This window comes from Choristoneura fumiferana, chromosome 24, assembly GCF_025370935.1.
Source record: "Choristoneura fumiferana chromosome 24, NRCan_CFum_1, whole genome shotgun sequence".
Lineage (NCBI taxonomy): Eukaryota > Metazoa > Arthropoda > Insecta > Lepidoptera > Tortricidae > Choristoneura > Choristoneura fumiferana.
The window spans coordinates 9,593,140-9,610,797 of record NC_133495.1 but is presented as its reverse complement, the minus strand read 5'-3'; the positions used below and the strand labels follow the sequence as shown (position 1 = coordinate 9,610,797).

The 17,658-nt window shown below is 38.5% G+C and overlaps 1 protein-coding gene across 1 annotated transcript; it reads left to right on the top strand.

Moving 5' to 3' along the window:
* The first annotated feature begins 1,189 nt into the window (after positions 1–1,189).
* Positions 1,190–16,704, top strand: LOC141441407 (piggyBac transposable element-derived protein 4). Its single transcript, XM_074106124.1, has 9 exons — positions 1,190–1,391; positions 1,528–1,626; positions 2,287–2,407; positions 3,709–3,817; positions 5,657–5,739; positions 7,317–7,437; positions 8,929–8,998; positions 13,086–13,141; positions 14,251–16,704. The coding sequence occupies exons 1-9, from the start codon at positions 1,295–1,297 to the stop codon at positions 15,970–15,972; spliced, it is 2,478 nt and encodes an 825-aa protein (XP_073962225.1). The 5' UTR covers positions 1,190–1,294; the 3' UTR covers positions 15,973–16,704.
* Positions 16,705–17,658: the final 954 nt, after the last annotated feature.

Genomic DNA, 17,658 nt, shown 5'->3' with positions numbered 1-17,658 from the left:
ACCATTTCTTTGGAAAAAACCTCTATATTCGATATATAAAATAAAGCAAATTACGTGTCAATTTCTTTAATGTTTTAAATTACACATTATTTAGGATCAGTTTGATTTTGCCAACACCACTCAGTCACTCAACAGCCACGTCACAGACCCAAAAATCAAAATATAGCGTGAAAGTCGCAAAAGATTGTTCAACCGCGTTACAAATCACAGTAACGTAAATCGAAACGTTCGGTCGAGTATTTCTTTCTCAGTCGCACTTGCGAGTTCGAGCAATAGAAAGTGAGATACACTGCGGTATCGAGAACGTTCAATTTTCAGTAAAAATTTAGTTTCCTATATCATACAAACATGGTATGGAGAAATCCTTAAATATACCCTTAATATCAAGCCCCTAAAAAATCTCATTCTCCTTATTTCCCCCTAAATTTAGGGGTAAAACCCCTAAGCTTGCCCCCTGACGACGAATGAACGAAATTTGACATTGACGTATTTGACTTCTGACATAAATGACAATTTATTCAGAGTATTTCAGAGCATTCCACTCAAGAAGTACGTTACAAATAAAGAGTCCGGGCAAAATTGTCCTATTCGACAGAAGGTGGACAGAAGCCACTTCTTTAAAAAAAAACTAAATATGTTATTATGCTGTTGTTTTGTAAAAACCACCCAAAAAATGTTTCCATTACCATCGTCCGACTAATTATCAACTATAAAACGAAAATAATTTCTTCGCATGGAACACATTTATTATTTCCATGTTTCTTCGTAAACACTTTGTTAGTGTCAATATCCGTTTGTGTTTGTTCACAAAGGTAGCTAGCTTACTTACACTTACTTAGTAACCTTTGGTTCGAACTTTCGAAGTGCAGTGGGAGATTAAAGATTTATATTCACTTAATTGAAAGTTTTAAAATATAAAAAAACAATGCAATTTACACACTAGTGCACTAGGCCAGCCAGAGTCTGAACAGCAAAGTAAACTTCGTTCAGCTCTAAAAAAATCGATCCAAACAATAAAAATCAGACCGGCAAAAATAATTCAACAAATAATATAAAACTCAGTCATTCACATTTGCTCAAATACGCAATCAATATTGATAATGTTTACCTACGAATTGTAATTTTATTAAAGTGGAATTCATTTTACTTTCGTAAACTCAAAACATGCTTTGAAAACATAATCAATTAAAGACGTAGCCAGAAAAAAAAGTTAGGTTACTAGACGGGGGTTGTTGAAGGTGGTCGGTCATTTTCAAGTGATTTTTTTGTTGATTTATTAGAAAAAAAATTAACAATGAGTTCAGGATTTATATCTGAATCTGAGATTTTGGAGGCCCGAAGGCGCCGTCAGGAAGAATGGGATAAAGTACGAACGGATGATCAACCAAAAGGTGACTGCAGACCATAATACTGTGACACCGTTGCCAATTGGTTTACCAATAAACCTCCGTTCTGTTTTTTTGAGCATCTGTGTTTATTTCTGTTTTGTGATTATGCTGACGAAATATACTGTTATGCCTGTTACAGAGGTGCCGGAAGAGGCGTATGACACAAGGCCTTTGTACCAGCGTCTTGAAGAACAGAAAATGCGTAAAGACGCAGAATATGAGGAAGCACATAAACTGAGTTAGTATTTCAAGTTTAAAGAGTGGCTCAGGAGATTGTAACTATAGCAATGAGTGTCACGAGTTACAAGAAAAAGTTGATTGACCCTTATTATTATAAATAGTAAATAATGCAATTAAGAATAAACCTGATATAAATTGTTGTTTAGGCACAGATTTAAAATAATTATGTAGGCAACAAACTTTTGTAGAACAAGGGTGTTTATTAGAAATTAATGGTCTTATCCAGGGTTTCTCAAACTTATGGCTCCACATACCCCTGTTAAAGTTTCTAGACAACAGCGAACCCCTACCTACTAAAATTGACTGTTGGAGAAACTAAGGTTATTTTTATTTCAATCATCATCATAATATAATGTACCTATATTATTTATTTCAATAAAAGGTAACAAATATAGGTAAGAATCATCTTGCCAACGAAAATACAAACTGAAACAAACAACAACAAATTAATAACAAACAAATAAGTAACAAATTTGGAGTTGTATTGAAATAGAAAATACAAAAAGACTCCAAAAACGAATCTTAATCATCTTGCTAGTCTTGCAGCCTGGTGGTTTTTGGAGTCACGTAAACCTTATCGCAAACCCCCTACCGTCGAATAGCGAACCCCACTTTGAGTAACCCTGATCTAATCAGATTAATTTACTTTTGACTGTAGAAAACATGATCCGTGGCCTAGATGATGATGAAGTAGGATTCCTGGATCTAGTGGAGCGAAGCAAAGCCAAGGCAGCACAGCAGATCTCAATGCAGGAGCAAAAGGAAATGCAGGAGTTCAGGTAGTTCAAGTCTTCCATAAATTACGTTACACACTTAAGGGGGGACAGAAGTGTTAAGCTGTTTGTAACAGGAACAAAATAATTGTAAACATAGCAAGGCGGACAAGTTACTTTGGCATTCATAGTATTAGTATTGGGGCAAATATTCACACGTTTATTAGCACAATATAAGGACAAGCTGCAAGAATTTTGATTCCGCTAGCTAGATTTAGTATCAGGGGGGGGGGGCTACTACGAAATTCGTAAATTGAAGTGCGTATTGTACCATCCCTCTCACCCTCGTATTAAGTAATATAAGCAAGGCAAGCCGTGGTGGCCTAGTGGTTTGACCTATCGCCTCTCAAGCAGAGGGTCGTGGGTTCGACCCCGGCTCGCACCTCTGAGTTTTTCGAAATTCATGTGCGGAATTACATTTGAAATTTACCACGAGCTTTGCGGTGAAGGAAAACATCGTGAGGAAACCTGCACAAACCTGCGAAGCGATTCAATGGTGCGTGCGAAGTTCCCAATCCGCACTGGGCCCGCGTGGGAACTATGGCCCAAGCCCTCTTGTTCTGAGAGGAGGCCTGTGCCCAGCAGTGGGACGTATATAGGCTGGGATGATGAAGCAAGGCAAGATACAAAGTTCGAATTTTGCACTTCTTAGTATAGGGGTAGGGGTATTGTTTAGTTTTCTTAATATCTAATGTTAGTGTGGTATTAAGAACCATTCACTAAAAACACACTATTTTATAAACTGTAAAAAGAGACGGAGACAAAAAGCCGAAAAAACGCTGAATATTTGCCCAATGATGAATAGAATTTGTGTCAAATAATCATCATCATAGGACGTCCACTGTTGGACATAGGCCTCCACAAATACGAACGCACGAAACGCGTATTTCGTCAATGTACTTTCTCAACCTCGTATCTATCCGAATTCATCATCATCCCAGCCTATATATGTGCCACTGCTGGGCACAAGCCTCCTCTCAGAATATGAGGGCTACCAGAATTGTATCAAACAAATCAACACTATCATATTTAACATAAAGATGTTTCTAAAGTAATGTTGTGGCTAGATACGAGGTTGAGAAAGTACATGAACGATTCGTGTCAAATACTCGTACTACACTCTTAGGCATGGTGGATGGACGACCTCAGTCGTCCAGGGTCGTTGGCGGCGGATGGTAACGAGGGACTGAAGACAGTGTTATGTTGTGGAAGAGGCCTATGTCCAGCAGTTGACTGCTGTAGGCTGATGATGATGATGATGATTATGATGAATCGTACTCGTTCAATTTTCCTTCGACTTTTGTCAGGGAGCGCGTGTCGACGCTGGCGGAAAGCGAGGAGATGACGCGGCTGCGCGCGCAGCTGGCGCCCGCACGCGCGCCGCCCGCGCAGCCCGCCAAGAACAAACTGCAGGGGGTAACTAACATCTTCCAATTTAGAATGAATTATTGAAAGCCTTAAGTTCAGTTTCTTCCATATCAAATTAGGTTAGTGGGTCAAACGACTTTTTAGTGAATGTAATTCGGTCCCGTAAATCAGGAGACATTATTGATACACTTGTTGTTAAAAAATGTTTGCAATTTATACTATTTGCACGTTTAGGAGATGAGCCATGAAGGAATACGGTATTTGAATATTTTGTATATAAATGAAAACTACACAATGCCTGTTATCGAATAGAGAAACAATTTTTAAGCTACCTTTACAAATAACAAAGTTATAAAGGTTTGAAATTCAAGATTAGACAGAGAAAGATATACTGGCATTTGACGTCACACGCCAATACCGCCATATTTGCTGCATAGAGAAAAGCGTTTGAGAAAGAGACAGGTATATAGATTTTTTCAAAAAAACACTATAAATCTAATTTTCAACCGATTTAAGTTTTCTCTTCGCTAAACACTGTCTGTATATCTATATTCTGTATATCTATATTTTCATAATAATATTAAGATATGGCTAATTCAGGAGTTGTCAAATTCATGTCACAACTTTGTGTTATAGCGGTTTGAACCAGGGCTTCAAATACCTTTAAAAAGTTGGTAATGTTACCTCTGTCAAACAGATTAACGTTAAACGATGCACATTACTTTTACAATTTTTACCGGTATAAATTTTTTTACGTTATAAGCTAACGTTAATTTAAAAGTATCGTTATAAGATTACTTCTCACTTTTACATTGTAACGGCGTCCCTGGTCATCATTCTGCTAAATCAGAACATTTGTTTGGGCTATTAAATCTACTCGACAACGATATGTATGTGCTTGTATGTAATTTTTATCAAAAAATAATTAAGAATTGCTATTTTTGACATGTTAAATAAAACTACTTTACAGATTATATTATGCATTCACGATTATAATTTTGATACCGACGTTTTGAGTCCATTTCAAGTCTCATGGTCACGAAAAAACTAAACACAAACATTACCGATTGAAGTAGTGTTACTTGTTTAACGTTATAATAATGTGAATTGTGTAACGTTAACAAGCCCTACTATTAGCTACTATGTAAAGAAAATTTACCTTTATCAAGTAACGTTATAATTTAATACTGGTACAAGGTATTTTTACGATTTTATTTACCGTTACGTAACGTTACGTATAATGTGAATTAGGTAACGTTAACAAGCCCTTGTTTGAACTATTTTTACTTTGCAAGCTCTACATTTTGAGATTAAAATCTATTTTTTTAAAAAAGGTGACTGGCATGTTCTTTCCGTGGACCCTTCAAATGTATTTTTGAAATAAGGTTTTTCAAAATAAATGCAGTAAACTAACTTAAAATAAAGAAAGATAGTTGGGTGTTTAAGATTTTCAGTTATCCAATTAACACTTTGTAGATTCTCTCGTAAGCTGTTGAGTCTCTAGACAAAGTGCTTTAGGCGTTGCGTTGTCATTGTCTGTCAATCAGTCAGTCATTTCATTGTACTGTTTTATAGGTTACTAGCCTGTAACCCGCCACTTCGTCCGCGTAGTATTCGTTTATCGCTATCACGCGGGAACTTTAAAAAAAAAAAAACTGACCATGATTGAGCCCTATCTCACCTGATGATAAGTGCAGACTAACTATGCAATTTTCCCGGATAAAAACTATCCTATGTCCTTCCCCGGGACTCAAACTATCTGTATACCGAATTTCATCTAAATCGGTTCAGCGGTTTAGACGTGATGAAGTAACAAACAGACTTACAAACTTTCGCATTTATAATATTAGTGCGAGTGGGATTTTAATTTTGTGCTTTCTGGCTCAGATGGTTGTGAGAAAGCGGAAAGCGAATGAAATTGAGGGCGACAAAGATGCAACTCCGGCTAAAAATGGACTCCTAACTGACAGGTATTTCTAACTTTCAGTCTAATTTTCAGCTAAGTTCCAGATTGAAAATACAAACTGAAATATAGATGCACAGAAAAAACAGAAAAATAAGACCATCACTGGGAATCGAACCCAGGTCCTCGGTAATCCGTACCGCGTGCTATACCGCTACACCACTGATGGTCAACGGTACCGACACGAATTTCCCTATGCACCTCATATCTCAGCTTGTGTTTCTTACTTAGTCACTTACGCAGCAACGCTTTTCTTATTTTTCTGTTTTTTCTGTGCATCTATATTTCAGTTTGTATTTTCAATTTCGGTTTTACGGGATGACCGTAAAAGTAAGAATTTGGAATTGAAATAAAAAATACAAAAAGATTCCAAAAAACCAATCTTAAGTTCCAGATATAAATAAAAAACCTATCATGTTTATACAGAGGAGAACACTAAGGTTATTTCAGTTGTATGTAGCCCAGTAGTTAGAGAATCTGACTACAAAGCTTGAGGTCCTGGATTTGATCCCCGGACAGGACAGATATTTTTATTTGCCATTACTGGGAATTTTTGGGCTGGATTTTACGATTTTCAATGGGTCGCGACTGTTGAACGTTAGTTTACTTAACGGAGTTCCGGACTTAGGTTTGGAGTTATACCCCCTTATTCATAAAACTTAACAAGCCTATGTTAACTAACAAATGCTTTGTCCCTTTCTAACAAATACAAATGTCGAAGTGACAGATAAGGACAAATGAATTTTAGCGGCATTTTAACTAAAATAGGTTTGATTGTCGTTTATGAATAAGGGGGATAGAATTTATTTTTTCCTTTTAAGTTTTTATTGAAAAATAAAAAATATTTTATTCAAAGAGTTAATTATTTAGTTTATGTCCTGCCTCGGAGAGGCGTACAATATTCAATGTAATAAATTTCAGATTATCTTTCATTTATATCGTCGATGACACTGAAATGCCACGTAACCAACCATGGCTAACTAATGCCGCGACCTACAAAATAGCAATTTTGAGATTTCTCGGATGATTTATTATATCATGTATACAAACACAAATATATTTAAATTTCTGCACTCCTGAAATAAAAATGCCATTGTTGGTTACGCGCGGCATTAGCCATTGTTGGTTGCGCGGCATTAGCCATTGTTGGTTGCGCGGCATTAGCCATTGTTGGTTGCGCGGCATCAGCCATTGTTGGTTGCGCGGCATTAGCCATTGTTGGTTGCGCGGCATCAGCCATTGTTGGTTGCGCGGCACCAGCCATTGTTGGTTGCGCGGCATTAGCCATTGTTGGTTGCGCGGCATCAGCCATTGTTGGTTGCGCGGCATCAGCCATTGTTGGTTGCGCGGCATCAGCCATTGTTGGTTGCGCGGCATCAGCCATTGTTGGTTGCGCGGCATCAGCCATTGTTGGTTGCGCGGCATTAGCCATTGTTGGTTGCGCGGCATCAGCCATTGTTGGTTGCGCGGCATCAGCCATTGTTGGTTGCGCGGCACCAGCCATTGTTGGTTACGTGGCGTTGCAGTATCATCGACGATATGTCATTTCATTGTTCATTGAATGTTTATGTTTATCTGTTGTAGTGCGCCGGAAGTCGGTTCGGAGGTGGCGGACGGTCGTCGTTGCGTGGGCGTGTTACCAGGCTTACGACACTACGAGTCGGAGTCTTCTAGCGACACCGGCAGCGACAGCGACAGCGACCCGGTCAGTTTTAATACAATAGGGTGACGGCTCCCACTCCACCTAGTCAATCAACTTTTTAGTGCAGCTTGTTGCCATGGTAACGTCTCCTGAGTTACTTATTAAAAATATGATTTTATGCAGTACAAATCCACTAAAAGTTAGAAATTATGACAGTTTTAAGGCAATTCCTTCATGGCTCATCTCCTAAGTATGCTATAGTATACTTTGCAAACAGTTTTGTAACAAAGTGTACCAATGATGTCGCCTGAGTTACGGGATAGAATAACAACACTAAAAACTTGATTCACCCTTCGTATTGAGATACATTTCAGATGTAGTTAACAATCCGTTCTCACCGTGAAGATACAGACGGAACACTTAGGGCCTGTTTAAGTGACGGATATCAGTGATGCCGTCTCTGTTTGTTTTGTCTGAATAAACAAAGACGGCATTACTTTTATCTGACAATTAAAGTTAGTCGACAAGTGGTGAAACAGGCCCTTAGAGTTGTGCATGCTTCTCTTAACGGGTACAATCATCTCCCTACTGGTACAATCTGCAAATGTACTAATTCTGTCTTTTAGTTCATGTCATGTAGTATGTGGGTCGATCAACTCTTTCTTGTAGGTACCTCGTTGCGATGGTTACGTCCCCTGGACAACTCTTTAAAACCACGAGTTTCTATATGTTTTCTGTGTTTAAAATTCATCGATTATAATTTTTTTTGTCATAGATACAAGCTCATTATTTTATAGACTATCTCCTAAGCATATGCGACTGATATTAGTCGGATACATCAATGTAGTTTTTTTTTTAAGAAACTGTCACTGTTGTCTCTTGGACAACGGGCCAGAATAACAAACAAGAAAAATCCATATCGAAAATACAAACTGAAACATAGATGCACAGAAAAACCAGAAAAAGAGGCCAGCGCTGGGAATTGAACCCAGGTCCTCAGCATTCCGTGCTGCGTGCTATACCCCTACACTACCACTGGACAAATATATATATACGGGATATATATACGTATATTTTACGGGATGACCGTAAAAGTAACAAAATTTGGAGTTGAAATAAAAAATACAAAAAGACTCCAAAACCAATCTGAAACAAGAAAAAGTTGATTGACCCCACGTAACAGAATGCATGCTTCGCTCCCGTTCCGATAAACGAGCGAAGTCGCGGGAAGGCTTGTTTTCTATAAAAATATTATCCTGTAAAGGCTCTGTTTCCACCAGAGATGTGCGAGTATGTGTTAGTTAGTAGTTCATTGATATGGACCTCTGCAAAGTAACGCCTGATTCAATAAATTAGAACTGATGGACTAACCATAATTAAATTTTTTTAGGAGACTACAATTTGACGGATAAATTTAACGCCGTATCTGTTTGTTTTGTTCGAATAGACGGTGACGGCATCACATTTATCCGTCAAATAAAATTAATCAATGGGTGGTGAAGTGAAACAGCCCCTTAGACTTTTATAAAAAAATATTATGTTTTTCATTTCCAGGAAGAGAAATGCGTGAAACGGGATCTCCTAGGCAGGCAACCGGAGGAGGCTGACAAGCACAAAGAGAAAAGTTAGAAACGTTATATTATGTACCGAACGGTTTGCCATGTAAAGTACCTAAGTCTTAGTTATTAACAATTCATTGAACTACGGAGCTTTAGGCTGCTTTTCCAGCAGAGCGAGGATGCGTTCGCGAGAAATGTTTGTCATAAACCAATGTCTATCGTTTTTTGTCTCACTAGATGGCGCACTGTTGCGTGAGGTTTTTAAGTATGGCTTTCAAAGTCTGCTATTACGGGTGTGAAAACAAAGTTTAGATTAAAATCATTTAATACACCTTAAAACCGTACCATAAAAATATCGAGCATGCCACAGTGTTGCATAGTCCCCGTTTTGTTCGGAAAAAAGGGAGAACAAAGGTTTCCGAAAGACAAAACTGTCTCAAAACACAGACATTCATTGCCCCGTCACGCATAATTGCCATAATTAATTTCAGGTAATGCAAAATATTCACAAAATTATTCTAATTATAAATAAACCCGCGTAGCTCACCATAAAACTATGAGATTTGACATTTCGGAGACCTCACGCTACACTAGCGCCTCTAGTGGCGAATTCATTCGCGATAGCCCTCATTGGTTTCATTTACCTATCCTCGCTCAACAGCTCTAGTGGAAACAGCAGGGCTACTACGAAACTCGAAACTCGAAGTTCGTATCGTACCGTCCCGCTCGCTCTCGTATTAAAAAGTATAAGTGTCAGAGGGACCGCACGACACGAACTTCCGAGTTTCGTAGTAACCATGCAGCTCGGTGGAATGAGGATAGGTAAATTAAGCTCTAATTCCTTAACAATAGAGTGCATGATCCGATGTTTTTGACCACCTTGTCCGCTCCGAAATGTCTGATGTCCACTGTCCCTAAGCAGTACAGAAAACACAGGTATATAGAGATTTACAATAATCCAGATCAGACTCATGATTCAGAAAGAAAGAAAGAAAGAAAGGTTTATTTTGGCTCCATTAGTACAGTCAGCAGCACCAATATCTGACACAACAAGCGTGCATAAATATCTGATACGACTCTATTTCTAGGTCCGGAAGGACGTGTCAGATATTTTTGCTGTGGCAGATATTAATGCTGGTGACTGTACCACCTAAAACTAAGACTAAGATTGGAGATACAATAGGTACAGGTCTGAGGTCGTACAATACAATACAATAACTAAATTTATTCCTCACTTATGTCCATTGTAAAGGTTGCCTGGAAGAGATCGCTCTAAAGCGATAAGCCCGCCTATTGCTTACCTTAGAAAATCTCTATTTATATATCGAAAATACAAACTGAAAGATAGATGCACAGAAAAACCAGAAAAATAGACCAGCGCCGGGAATCGAAGCCAGGTTCTCGGCATTCCATTTTAATAACGACATCTCTTGTCCGGGTGAGCAATTAGTTCCAATGGAATGCTGAAAGTTTGTCGATGAGGGCTACAGCATAGATGTCGCTAGTGTCGCTGCTTAAGTGACTAAATAAGAAACAAAACAAGCTGAGATACGTGCATAGGGGAAATTCGTGTCTGTACAGCGAGGACCCACCGGCCGCAAGCTTTGCAAATTCTATTCAAATATGTGATGTTAGTACTGCGCACAAGTTCTAAATTCCTTTGACATCTTATAAAGTGAGCTAGGACGCAGTCCGGCCCGGTCCGCTCAATGTGTACCTATCGTACTTAAGAGAAGTTTCCCTGCCGGCCGCGCGGCCGCGTTAGGTATTAATTTGGAATATTGCTGTCTTTATCGCTCGTGACATAAGCGCTCGCAGCCGTCCCCTTCCGCAACGACGTCCGTAATTTATACCGAGATAGCTTTTCAAGAATTGGGCGGTTGAATTTTGGGTTTCGTTGTCCTCATATTATACGAAAAGTATAGCACAGAAATCAATGATATTTTACAATCAAGATATTTATTATATTTTCTATGCTTGTGGTTTTTTCGATTTTTGTAAAAATGCTTTATTAGTCTTTTTTTTGTCGACTTTTGAGCTCCTGTAATTCTGATATTACACATTTATATGAAAATCTGAAAACCTACAGGCATAGATAATTACGTCTAGTCCATACTTACAAAATTTCATCTATTTCTGTTGCCTAGTTTTCAAATGAGACCGGGACTACGTTTGTATGGAGAATGGAACGAAGAGTTCTCTTAACGCGCTGACGTTCGCGATGGTACTCATTCTCTTTCTACCCTCATCCTCATCTTATACCGTGTGATAGAAAGAAGTGGTGAAAACGATTGTGGTTCCAAGTGTGTTGGACATTAAAGGCTCTGGATACAGATCTGGTGCGGATGGTCTCCGCAGGACGGAACTCTTCAACGGTTAATGGCATCGATTTCGTTCTACGTCGATGTACTTACACATGCTTAGTTACTGATATACGATCGTGGCAGGTTAAATAAAAGCTTGTTTATAATGACCTTAGGTGCTTTACATTGCATAGCGTCATATTTGTGTAGATTTTACTAGCAGTTTATTATTATAAGGCTTTACTGTCCCACTGTTGAGCAAGAATTTTCCTTTAAAGTTGTAGGCGATCCGTGGAGTAATTTAAGATGTAAAATATAATTGTTTTAGTTTTTTTTTAAAGTACATTTCTAATGTTTAGAGAAGACATTTGTGATATAAAAACGCTTCTAGCAAATCTAGACTGTAAAGAAGTTTTCTCACAGTATTTCAAATTTAAACGCAAACGTCTTCAAGCCGTTTGCTCCAAAAAAGTAAACTATGCTTCTTTCTGATTTGCTAAAATAATTAACAGTTGAGCGCCCTTTCTAAAATTTATTTTTAGAATTTCGTAGTTGCCCCCGAAAGTCAATTGACAAGAAAAGGTACAGTTAGACACCTTTCCTTGTTAGTAATCCAGAGAGATAACCCAGGGTTAAGTTATGTCAAATTGTAAGGTACTGTCACCTCTGATCCAGAGTTGACTATGTTTTTTTAACCCTAGACCATGCAATCGGCTCTATGGGCCATAAATATTATGTACCTTTGATTTAAAAACCTTACTGAAATAAATAGGGAATAGGGATAGATATATATAACTAAAAATTTTTGGTAACTACTTCAGTAATTTTATCACGTAAAAATATATCTTTAAAAATTATTGAGGGATTTCTTACATGCCCGAGATCGATACACTATAAAATAAATAATGTATACTTATGAATGAAGATCGCAAATGTTTAAACATTTAACGGTTCTTTATTCAAATAAGCCGTTAACAAGTTACGGATTAGACGGTTGAAATCCTGTAGTTAAATTAGAATTGGGTATCGAGTATCCCTATTCTATCAATTAAAAAACAATGTACGTATTGCATATTTCGGCAATAATATATTTTTACCTACTATTGGAACACTTGTAGGTACATAAATGGATAATGTTATTGAGGATTTTACTCTGTTTTCTTGTAAAAATAAATGTTTACTTATCATAATTGTTTTTGCTTTGATGCCACCATATAACTAAGCTTAGTTTAGTCGACTTAATTCTGATTTAGCAGACTATGTCCATGAAAAACTTTTTTTTTTTTTTCACTTCACCAACTCGAAAAGGCGTTAATTCTCCTTCGGAATTAGGAAGAAAAAGCGCTTTTTCTTGCTAGCGTGTACGGTACATCGAACTTTTTCTTTAGATTACAGAAAAAGGTTATCTACGTACCCACTAGGTATATTTTTTTCTCACCATAGTGAGGTGAAAAATTATGTTTCGCTCGGTAAAGTTGTTTAAGTGTCTCGTGCCTTGAAACCTTCGGTATACTCAAAGATTATTATTTTTAACCTCTCGCTTCGCTCGTGGCTAAATTCTATGATCGTTCCTTTGGTTTCAATACACGCCCTCGCGTAACAGCTTTCCAGCCTTGCGTAATAAATAACTATCGGTCGTATATGGCTATGATATTTTCAGTGAATGTAAAATTAGCTTCCGCATTTGGGTAAACAGACTTGAAAATTGCAAAAAATTCGCAATTTTGCAATAATGTGTCAAGCTAATGTTACATTGACGTCATTTTGCCGTAGCAATATGAAGTCAATTTTAACTTGGCTTTTAAATTTTTGCAAAAATTGTGACAAAAAAGTTTTTTGCAATTTTCAGGTGATTCGAGCGCGCATGCGCCTGGCGACGGCGACGGGGCGACGGACAAAGTCAAGGTACGTAGAGTTTTTTATAGTTGTCTATTTTCTAAATAAGAAAAACTTGTTTCGAAATCGGTATCGAAACAGCAATGAAGAGATACGAAGAAAAACGAGGGTCACCGACATAGCCAAGCGAATTAGCTCGTCAAAGTGGTAGGCCATATAGCACGGAGAACAGACTCAAACTACCTGTATACCGAATTTCATCTAAATCTGTTCAGCGGTTTTCACGTGATGAGGTAACAAACAAACGAACAGACTTGCAAACTTTCGCATTATAGTGTTAGTCCAATGGATTGTACAGTCGAGTTCATAAACTTGTGATCAAAAATTTGATCAAAAATATCTGAACTCGACTCTGTTGTTAATGGCGTAGAAGCGTGATCAATTTTTTTTGACCAAATTTTTTCTCACAAGTTTATGAACTCAGTTCCCAAAAATTACGTCGTGGATTTCATTAATTTTGTGTGTAAAACACTCGCGCTATCATGTCTCTTATCCTAGCGGTTGGAATTTCAGATATTTAATCCGATCCCGTGGGAATATCGGGATAAAAAGTAACCTTTGTGCTATTTCAGACGTCCAGATATCTACATTCCAAATTTCATCTAAATCCGTCCAGCCGTTTTAGCGTGAAGGTGTAGGATCTCCCCCACAGAGTCCATATAAGTCTGTGATCTCCCCTCACCTATCGACGGGGATACGACTTTACCCGATCTAAAAACGCTTTATGTCCAACGTAATAAGAGCGAAAGAGACATCGATCGGCTCGGCCGACGCCAAACGATGTGTGTCGACGGGAAAACATGTTTTCACTCCTCCGTGGATCAGCGTGGATGGTATTTCATCGGCTAAAGCTGATTCTGCGGTGATGTGTCGAAACATTAAATACTTGGAACACTTGACACCAATTGACCTAGTCCCAAACTAAGCAAAGCGTGTACTATGGATACTAGGCAACGGATAAACATACTTTTATAAATAAATACATACTTAAATAAACATTCCAGACCCGAGAACATTCGTATCAAAAAAAATGTATCCGTATTTCATTCTGCCTGCTTATGATAGATATAAAAGCTTGCAACAATATCATCCTAAATTAATCTACAATTCTATTTCAGAAGCACAAAAAACCAAAGGATCCTAACGTCATATCGGTTGACAGCGGCAGCGAAGCCGACGACGAAGACTTCATCCGCTCCTTGCTTTCCGTACAATACCAGTCCAACTTCAAGTTGGAAGCGGTACCAGAAGAAACCTTCGACACCTACGACTGTATGAACCAGAATTTCTATTGGTCTCAAGACTTTACCACATTCTCTGGACGCCAGGAGCACTATAACTTCATCCCAGGCTCCAGAATAAACAGCCAATGCCCATACGATCTTTTCACATCGATGTGGGATAGAAATATAATGCAAAAAATCGCTGATGAAACCAACAAGTATGCTTGGCAGACCATAACACCTAAGTGTAAGACTGAAGGCGGTATACCAAATACTTCTAGGTTGTCCAGGTGGAAAGATACTACGGTTGAAGAGCTATATTTGTTTTTTGCTGTATTGATTTTCATGCCATTTTGTCATAGAGAGAAGTTAGCTGATTACTGGTCTACCGGCCGGCTGGAACTGCCCAATTTCAGGTCTCTGATGAGCAGAAATAGGTTCCAGTTGCTGCTCAGGTTTTTACATTTTGTTGATAATAATTCGCTCATGTTACCCAAAGTTACTGGCAACGAAAAGAAGCTGGCCAAAATCAAACCCATTATCGACTATTGTAATATGAAATTTTGCAATCTGTACGTGCCAGGGCAGTATTTGAGTTTGAATGAATCCTTTCCTCTTTGGAAAGGACAGTTCAACTGGGAGCGAAGTATGAAGAACAGGGAACAGTTCGGTTTCAAATCGCACGAGCTCTACGAAGCTAGGACTGGTTATTTGTTGAAGTTTCTCATAGACACTGGCAGGGGCATTGATGAGAGGTCACACGCGAAAATGACCTTGAAACTAATGCAAACATTCCTAGACAAAGGACATTCTGTAGCTATGGACGCGACGTATACACAAGTGCCTTTGACACGGTACTTAAAGACAAGACGGACTGACGTCATTGGCTTAATCAACAAAGAAAGACCCCTCATACCAGAAGTCATAAAAAACATTGATGATAAAAGACTACAGAAAGGAGAACTGCTGTCTTGGCAAAGCGGTGACATCTCAATAATATCTTGGAAAGATGCCGAACTGACAACAATTGTGTCAACATACCACAAACCTGATATGGTTCTAGTAGCCCAGAATAGTCTTAGCCACATGCTACCACGAATCCCTCTTGCGCTACACGATTACAACAAATGCAATGTCGACAAAGACAAAAAGATGTCCTATACCATGGAGAGGAAACGCGGTCTCAAATGGTACATCAAGATCTTCCGTAGACTCTTAAACTCTTCGATTCTCAATGCATACGTGTTGTACCAATCAAACTGTAATACAACGAAACCTATAAGCCATAGGAGTTTTCGGTACGAGCTCGCTGAAAACTTGGCCGTGCGTTTTGGCACTACCAAGATATCTAGTCAGCCCGCTTCTAAAAGCATGGAGGTCAGATTGGATGGGAAAAATGATCACTATCCCACACACACTGAGACTCCAAGTGGGAAGAACCGGAGGAGTAGGCGAAGGTGTGGACGCTGCCAAGCGCTTGGCCGACGGAGCCAAGTCACCATTATGTGTGCCAAGTGCCAAGTCGGCTTATGCATTGGCGCTTGTTGGAAAGAATATCACACAGTTAAGTGTTTGAATAAAGAAAAGCCAAAGAAAAAGGGGAAACTTCATAGGTAAAATAGATCTCAGTTGTCCTGTAGGAACTTTCTAAATAATAACATTGCGTCTCATCGCCGATCACCGCCATCGGTATCGGTTTCCTCCGTAATCGGTAATCGTCATCGTTTTCACTGCTCTTTCTGTCATAAGGTATACGATGAGGATGGAAAGAGATCTTGAATGGGATCGCAAGTGCCAGAGTGTCACACAATACGATTTCAGATTCAGTATTTTTGAACAATGGCTTTGATCTGCCATTTTGTTTATAGTAAGTTTCAGTACGGCTCACGTAAAAAGAGCTCTGGGTGACAGTGGAGGGGATGTTTGCGCAGGGGTACCGTCACGCACGAAAATACTCGCTATAATATTGTATAATCATGTCATGTTTATTATAGAACAATATTAGTTTATCTATAGTCGGCAATTCTTTTTGAGTATATGAAAATTGTGGAGAGCTCGTTTAATTACACCTATCAATGTCTGTTATGGGTTTATTTTTTACCCTTTTATTTTTTCCGGGTGTGCGAAAAACAGCTACAAATTACGAACTTTTTGCGTTTTTAACAATTCGTCTCACTGTAGCCACGGAAGTTTTAGTTGCCTCAGCAGTCCGTTGCAAACATTGTTTTAAATTTGTTGCGGCACCACTATCAGCTTCTTTTTTCATGAAACAATAAACATCATAGATCATTTTCCGTTCCTTTCTATGCAAAACCATTGTGCTAAACACTTTGGGAGCGAAAGGAGCGTGGACTCGTTGCGGAAAGCAAAGGTCGACTGCCGAACCAATAGCGCGACGGCACAGCAAGCGCGTAAACCCGTTTGGTCGGAATTGCACACAGGGGGGGACAGTCGCCTATACCGTACTAATTCATGTCGATAGCGCCGCCATCTCCTTTATCTAACCTAAAATAAAAGATTGTTGTCGTTTGTTTCAGATAGATGTCACTGAAAGCTTGAGATCACAAAATTTTATTTATTAAAAAATATTTTGTCGTTGATAATTACCGCAAAAATGAACTTTATTTTCGAAATTGACAATCGTATTGTAATTTCTAATATAAAAGTCACATAATTGTATCCGCTCAGTCGTTACAAATATTTTTTGTGTAGCAACCCTCTATGTCAGGCCAGGCGTCTATTCGCGCTCAACAAGGAACAAGATGGCTACGTTGCAATCGAAACTCGTGCACATCGTCCACATAAAAAGTAAAGACAGTGCTGCAAACGGAAAATTGAGGCTGGTTTAAACTTAAGAAGACTGAATTCAAGCGGTCTCACTTCTCTTTGCAGCCCTGTTTTTAGTTTTTATGTGGTTTGAGCTGGGAAGCAAATCCAGTAAAGTAAAAGAATACCTGTGACTATTAATAGCTATACGTATGGATGGATATATACATCAATGGTACTAGTTAGGAAATGCAGACGGCGCTTCAAAACAGTCTGCATGAATGAGACGAGAAGGGCTCTCTTTTCCCCGCTCGAAGGTATATCGCCAGCGCTCTTTTTACGTGAGCCGAACTATACGTTGTTTTTTACGGGTTATGACTAAAATATTATATTGCCATGTTTAATCGAATGTATTTCGATTAATAGATCGCGAAAGGTTTCACTTGTTTAAGTATCTACGTATGTCAAATAAAACTGAATGCATGAGAATAAAATTTGGTAATATGTTGTTGTTAGTAAGATAATTAATAAATGTGT

Bases quoted from the DNA above. Each gene is read 5' to 3' on its own strand.
- LOC141441407 (XM_074106124.1), top strand. From the start codon at position 1,295: ATGAGTTCAGGATTTATATCTGAATCTGAGATTTTGGAGGCCCGAAGG. The intron at 1,627-2,286 runs GTTAGTATTTCA...TTTTGACTGTAG, and splicing joins TGAGGAAGCACATAAACTGA to AAAACATGATCCGTGGCCTA. The intron at 7,438-8,928 runs GTCAGTTTTAAT...TTTCATTTCCAG, and splicing joins GCGACAGCGACAGCGACCCG to GAAGAGAAATGCGTGAAACG.